Source organism: Astyanax mexicanus, chromosome 17, assembly GCF_023375975.1.
Source record: "Astyanax mexicanus isolate ESR-SI-001 chromosome 17, AstMex3_surface, whole genome shotgun sequence".
In the NCBI taxonomy this organism is placed as follows: Eukaryota; Metazoa; Chordata; class Actinopteri; order Characiformes; family Acestrorhamphidae; genus Astyanax; species Astyanax mexicanus.
Window position 1 is genome coordinate 47,264,813 of NC_064424.1, and position 7,688 is coordinate 47,272,500.

The 7,688-nt window shown below is 38.1% G+C and overlaps 1 protein-coding gene and 1 long non-coding RNA gene across 3 annotated transcripts in view; one reads left to right on the forward strand and one right to left on the reverse strand.

Annotated features, from left to right (window-relative positions):
- The window catches only part of LOC125782410 (uncharacterized), a 318,736-nt gene that overhangs the window by 170,465 nt on the left and 140,583 nt on the right, over window positions 1-7,688 (reverse strand). The gene's annotated exons all lie outside the window — the stretch shown is intronic.
- LOC103046282 (WD repeat-containing protein 7) overlaps window positions 1-7,688 on the forward strand; it is a 153,251-nt gene that overhangs the window by 30,723 nt on the left and 114,840 nt on the right. For both annotated transcript variants that reach the window (XM_022676682.2, XM_049466318.1), the window contains exon 14: window positions 6,788-7,002. In XM_022676682.2, the coding sequence (XP_022532403.2) occupies window positions 6,788-7,002 (215 nt within the window). The remainder of the gene's footprint in view (window positions 1-6,787; window positions 7,003-7,688) is intronic.

Below are 7,688 nucleotides of genomic sequence, written 5' to 3' on the forward strand. Positions count from 1 at the left end.
CTGAGCATAATTCATACAGTGCTTCTATATCTGATCGCCTTAAAAAAGTTCAGTCGTGTGTGTGTGTGTGTGTGTCTCAGGGTAAGCTGTATTTAAGGTGCAGTGTGTGTGTGTCTCTGGGGGACACTGTGCTATTAGGGATTGATTCCTATTGCTTTCTGTTTCTCCTCCGTTTTTGTTTTTTGTGTCTGTCTCTCTCTCTCTCTCTGTCTCTCTCTCTCTCTTAACGTCCCCCTCTGTCTGCCTCAGCTGCATATTCTCCCTTTACAACCCTTTATGACCCCGGTGTTAAGTCGTGATCCCTCCCTCGCTCTTCCTGTTCAATAATAGATGTGTGTTTGTGTTTGGCTGTGTGGAGCAGCCTGCCTGCGTCCAGCCTCTTAAAACCGTGCTGAAATTTTAATCATGTGTGTCTCAGTAGAGGAGAGCGGCGGGATGCACTTACTAAATCTCTCTCTTTAAATTCCCCCAGCAACTCCACCCTCACACACACACACACACACACACACACACACACACACACACACAGTATAGCTGCATTGGACACATTAGTGGACTTGATGCTTCCTCTGAAAGCTGCTTTTTATAGGACTTATCGGGTTGAGCTGGATACAGAACTAATATACAGTAATGTAAAAAAAATTAAGACAACCCATGAAAACAACTGTCTTTTTTATATATAGTACTGTGCAAAAGTTTTAGGCACCAATTCTTTTATCTCAGCAATATGAGTGTTTTTACCTAAAAAAAGCTCCACATATGATTTAAACACATGATGCAAATAAACAAAGATACAGTAAAACGTAAGAAGGAAATTCTCTAAATATATATATATTTTTATTTAGAGAATTTCCTTCTTACGTTATATATATATATATATATATATATATAAAGATTATACTACAGCTCCACTTACAATGAAGTTGGGAGGATGAAACGGAATACAGTGATTTTGCAATCTATATTTAGTTAAATGGACTTTAAACAAGATAATGTTCAAATGTATAAACTTGATTGTTTTATTATATTTCCTCATGCTGTTAATATATTCCTTTTAACAACACTCAATAAGCATTTTGGGAACTGAGGACGCTAACTATTGACGTTTGTAGGTGGAATTCTTTCCTATTCTGGCTTGATGTAGAAGTTCAGCTGATCAACAGTCCGGCTCTCCATCGTCGTATTTTGTACTTTAAATAAAAACGCTTTTGCGCTTCGAAGAAAAAACTTTTTAAAAAGGAGAGCGAGCAAGAAACTCTTCCTGTCAAAAAAAAAGCATCAGAAAAAGACATAATGTTGCCAAATAACTCCTCTGAGTTATGTGTGACCATCTGTCCAAAAACTAAAGCTGAAGTGGTGCTGGACCATGCGACATGACAATGACCCAAAACACTCAAGTAAAGGAGAGAGTTCTAACCAAGTCAAAACTTGAAACTTAATCCTCTGGAGATGCTGTGCGGTGATTTGAAACAGGCTGTGCATCACACAGCTGAGAGAATTCTGCATGGAGGAGTGGAAAAACACTTTCTCTCAGTGAATGTCTGGGACTGGCTGTAGGAAACTGGGGAAATATCTGCTATTAGGAGTATAGGGTGTTCTAATCTCCACACAAGAATAATTGTATTTATTACATTTGATAACTTACGTTTAACTAATTTGATTAATTGTATTTGTTTAGTAAAAAGAATGTAAAATTTCTTTTAATACTGTCCAAATTTATGATCTTAAATGTCATTAGAAAGACAAAGGGCTTTATAGGGTGTCCTTTTTTATGTTTTTTCACTTGACTGAACAAAAACACACACACAGAGATATCTCTTGATATATTAGAGTGGTTTAAGAACAGCAGCTTATCCTTAGATGCTCATATTAAAGGAAGTTTGACAAAAATCGAATTAACATGATTGATCACCGACCCCACATGCTGTTAATCAATCACTACATGTTTACTATCTGATGTGCGCTTATTTAGTTTACAGTAGGAAATCTTGGATGAGCACCAACTACATGTTTCTTTATGAAGAGCATAATATTAATCCTGTTTAATTAAATGTAGAACAGCAAATAAAAAATGAAAAAAATCTCTATACTAATCGTTTCTGGCAGCAGTTTTTTATGTGGCTCTGCTATTGCATTTTGTCAGTGTAAAACTATGGGGAACAACACTAAATTGACATTACAGGACGAAAAATAAATATATTAATTATACATTTCTTTTACTATTTTTCACCGATACATTTTTTTACATTCCAATGTGTCCTATTCTATTGGCAGAACTTCTCTGCTAATTGATGACCGCAGTGGATGTGAGTTAAAGTAGATAATAGATGGAGTCTATTTATTAGACTAACCAGATGCTTTTCCATATATTAGCAATAACTGTTTTACACAGACTATATCGGTGTTATAAGTAATACTTGTGTATTTAGAATATTTGACCTGGTTCTAATTATTACCCTTAGTTTGAGATAAAGGGCTCTATCTTACACCCTATGTAAGATATGCTTATTGCTATCTTACATCCAATAACATCTATTTCCATGGTTAAAATAGTGACAGAGTTTACAAATATATCTTTGCTGATGAGTGTGGTGGTCTGGAAGTGAGGTGTGTTTCTGGTGTATTGCTATCTTGGTAGCGGAGAAAACACAGGTGCGCCACTACCTGATTTGAATTATTATTATTATTATTATTATTATTATTATTATTATTATTAATATAATTAATATTATTATTATTATTATCGCAGCTATTGCAAGTATACCCCTGTTCGTTACGCACACACACACACACACACTCACACGGACGTGCCGCAGTGCACAAACCATCTTTTAGCACAAGAAGAAGTCGTTTTTAACCAGGATTTGAGCACTTCTACATTTGGGGGCATTTCCAATATTTATTTCTATTTCTATTTCAGTTATATACAGCATAATTAAAAGCTAATCTAAATGCTGCTTCTCTATGTTTAGACTGGAGTGCATGGATCTAAGAGATTTATTGGATCTTCATTTTCTAGACAAATCTACAATATATTCCGTGCAACAATTAGTTATCGATTTATAGACTCTACATCAGCAGCACTTTAAAGTCTATCCTGTAACTTAAAACCTGCTGTAACTGTTTAATAACATTGCTATTCTTGTGAGTGAGCTGAACAAGCAGCTCAGTTTCCTGCAGAAGCTCTGCGCCGTTAAAATAGCAATCCCCAAATTCAGAAATTTTCATGTTACGCCCAAAACCTCCCAATGAGTAATTAAGTAAATGAGTACTTGCCTTTTGCTTGTTTCGAGCTGCACAGGGTATACTTTTCCCATCATTATGATAGCAAAGACACACAAAGACATGCGAAGTGTTGGTGAAGAGGTGACTCTGTGTGCTGTGCTCTTCAGTTTTCAGGCCCTGAGCTGATCCTGCATGAGCAGCCAGACAGGAAGAGCAGCGTTATTTTCCCCACGGCTGATCTTTACTGTTCAGCCGGCCGCTTCTGGGTGGAACTCCAGGCTGCGGAACAGCAGCTCCGGTCTGCAGAGATTGCAGCTCACCTGAGTGTGAAATGACCTGAACGCACACAGACAGAACACTCAGCAGAAAAAAAGAAAGAGAGAGAGAGAGGGAATGAAATGGAGGAGAGTGAATTAGGGGAAGACAGGAAGAGAGTAAGTGAGTGAGGGAGAGAATTTGGAGCTGGATAAAAGAGAGAAGAGGAGGGTCAGGGTTGGTTTGGTTTGAGTTTATTTTTTTCAGGAAGCTCCACACCACAGTCTGATACTGAAGTTAAAGCAGCAGTCATCGAGATAGTGCTGTGTGATTTTCACGATTAATTCAGTTAATTCGAATTACAGTTTTAATGCGATTTGCAAAATTGAGTAATCGCGATTTTGCATACAGACATTTTATCTTTTTTTGTATCTTAAAAAGCTCCTCATTTCTGAAGGGTTTATCCATCTTACCTTCCGTTATCCATTTCCGGCACCTCCCACAGACTAACCTGCGCATATTTTTTAAACACTCCTCCATGGACTGATCTCGTACTGAATACAGCTCCAGCACTTTTGACAGAAACACCTGGTGAGATAAATCATATATTTATCCTTTTTATAGCTGAGCTTCCTATAAATAAGAAGATAGTAGGCTGGGAGTCTGAGGAGAAGCAGGGAGAGAGAGAACAGTGTGTAGATAAATGGAGGAGGAGAGGAGAGGAGAGGAGGAGGAGTGAGGGGGTAAAACCCTGGAATTGCTCTCCTCTGGCTGCACAATTCTGGGCCTATTTCAGAAAGTGGCTCTCTGCTGCTCCTGTTGATCACTGCCCCAACATCTCTACAGAGAGGGAGCGAGAGAGAGGGAGCGAGAGAGAGGGAGCGAGAGAGAGGGAGCGAGAGAGAGGGAGCGAGAGAGAGGGAGCGAGAGAGAGGGAGCGAGAGAGAGGGAGCGAGAGAGGGGCACAAGAGAGTGAGAACAAGAGAGTGAAAAGGAGAGAAAGCAAGAGAGAAAGTGAGAGTTCAAAATAAGACATAATAAGCTTGAAAGAACAGCATTTAATAGTTGAATTAAAGCTGAACATTCTAAAATGTGATAAAGGAGAGAAAGAAAGAAAAGGAGAAGATGGATAGAGGAGTGGATGGATGGTAGGTTGTCAAAGGAGGCCCTGGTTCTTCTAGTTTTTTTTAATCTATCTCATATTAGTGCTGGACAGTATACCGGTCTCACTCTGTCCTGCCTGGAGAGAATTGAGAACAGCACTTTATCTGAGGAGCTCCTGCTGCTGTTCCTCAGTATATGAGTGTTTTTTAAAAAATAGAAATACAACAGCAATTCAAATACTGTCTACTGAAACTGTAGCTTTAAGGATCATTTTAATGCACATTGAACTGAATTTATTTGTTAACTGGAGGAAGAACGGTATTGTGGCTGATTTTTAATACTTTTAATGCCTCTAATGACTTCTTCAGTAATAAAAAAACATACTCTAAATTGATATTATACTTGCCTTACTTGTGCAATAGGGCTTTTGAGAAATATTACTTTTGAATACTTAAAAATTTGAATATTTTAGGTCAATTTATAGTGTTTATGGAGCTATTTAAAATCTATAAAAAAATAAAAATAACTATTTAAGTATCTCTTTTTATGTTCTGTTATTTACATTCTTCAGCTGTTTTTTTTTTTTTGTCTGGTTTCTACATATATTGCATAAATTTGTGGGACGAAGTAAACCCAATACTAATAAAAGCCTTCATTTAAAGCTTTAGTGTTTTATATTATAATAAAAAAAAAAAAAATAATAATAATAATAATAAAAATACTGTGATATACTGTAAAATCATCAGAATTTTGAAAAATACAGTGATATACATCTTTGCTCATACCGCTCAGCACTGTTTTATATATCATATACACATATCAGAACCTCTGGAACGCTGGCAGGGCCTCGTGTTGTGCAGTAGAACAGATTCTGACTCTGCAGCTGCTGCGTTTTCTTCTCTATATGTAATGATCTAAAGTTTTACTCAGTGTTTGGTTTAAAGAGAGCGGGGTGTCCTTTATTCCTCCGGTCGGATTGAGAGAAATGCTGTAATGGAGCAGAGCGGGTCTATAGTGAGGAGATGGACCGGGCCTCCTCTGATCAATACACTGATATAATATATGTTATTATTGTGGATGGGCCCCTTTGGATAAAACTTAATAGGTTTTGATGCTTATGGATTTTTATGCTTAAAATCATTGTGGAATCTTTCAGCTGAGATTTAGAGTAAACAGAGCGCGGGAGGCCTGCTGTTTTCACCATCGTGTTTCTGTTAAAACAGCGCAGCTCGCCTTTCAGTTTCACCTTTTACTGATTCCCTGCTTTTATTTATTTATCTGTTCTTTCCCAGATTGATTCAGCTCTCACAGTGTACAGCATTCATTATCATTCTCTCCTCTCTGCCTCTCTGTTTCTTCTGTTTCCTGTGTTTCCTGTTTTTCTTTCCTTCTTTCTTTTTCTGATATCCAGGAATTCACCATTAACACTATATCACATATCATCATTTCAGTACTAATATCGATGCCAGATTTTAGGTACCTGCCTATGCTAAGCACAGACACAAACTCTGAAGATTGTCAGATCCCACAGTTATAATTTTGCACAAAAAGTTTTTTATAAACTTGGGAAAGGGTGAAAAAATCCTGATCACTAATTTATTAAACGAGTTCACTATAGACTCTTTCTATAGGCTTTCTCTCTCTCTCTCTCTCTTTCTCTCTCTCACACATACACTTGCTCACTTGTGCATGCATGCACATGCAATAACCTTAATTATGATCATTCACAGATTTTTTTTTTTTGCGTGACATTTTTTTTGTGTGTTTATTTAGGAAAAGATGCACATTAAAATGGAAATCATTTAAATGTGCTTGAGACCTTGTGTCCTCATATGAGGACATTTACATTTCTGCTTCACTGCGTCACTCCGTGATACATTTATTAAAACACTGACCCTTAGGCCAATATTACAGGAATCCCAGTCAAAAGTTTCTACAGCCAGTCCAGACAGAAATCCTCATCCAATTTTAGTTTTTACAAAGTTTAGCTTTTATACTTGTTCGGTCCTTCCAATCCTAAATACCTAGGATAAATAAAAAAATTCACATTAAGAAAAAGGACGGGTCTCAGGAGGATATGGCTGTTACTACACGTTTATTTAGTAGTAAAAATAAATAATTTATAGCATTGTTTTCATAATGAAAAAAAAATTCCAATGACAATTTTCCTCATCACCTCCTCCTCCTCTCTCTTCTCTCTCAGGAGCGCTGGACCGCTGTGTGATGGGTATAACAGCAGTGGAGATTCTGAACGCGTGTGACGAGGCGGTTCCTGCAGCCGTGGACGCTCTGAATCACCCTGCTGTGAACCTGAAGCAGGCTATGACCCGCCGCAGCCTGGCAGCGCTGAAGAACATGGCCCAGCACAAACTCCAGACTCTCGCCACCAACCTGCTCGCCGCCGACAACGCAGACAAGGTATTCTGATCAACTACAGGTCTCAAACCTGTAATTAGTATTTAAACTTTAACAAGTATTTGAACTGAAACTAAATCTTAGCTCAAATAAACACTGGTGTTTTGTGTGTGTGTGTGTGTGTGTGTGTGTGGGGTATGTGTTTGGGTATATGAACTCTGTGTGAATTTGAAAATTGTCAGTATGTTTTGAAGAGTAAACAAAGCAGAGAACGACAAGGAACGAGTGCAGAAACAGAGAGAGAGTGTACAGATGAAAAATGCGTGGCCTCTGTCTTACCAAGGGGTTTCAGCCTCATTCAGCCTGTTCACGCGGCTCTGTGAGGAGAGGAGCTGTGCAGGATGAAAGAACGAAAGCAGAAAGAGAAACAGCCCAGAGGACAGAGAGGCAGAACGAGAAGAAAAGAACAGAGTGAAAGACAGAATGAAGCAGAGCAGCAGAGAGGTCGAAAGAGAGGAAGCAGAAATGTCAGACCTGATGAAAACTGATTCAATTCAGTAAACTGTGAGTGTGTGAGTGTGTGAGTTTTGATGGTTTTCTTTCACACTGCTTTTTTAGAGATGAGGACAAACGCCGCTCTTGTTCAGTAACTAGTGAAAAATAAGGTAATATTTAGAAGAATTATCTGCACTCTCCTGCTCCATATAATTTTTGGACACCTGACAACACTAAATAATTCACTCTGACCC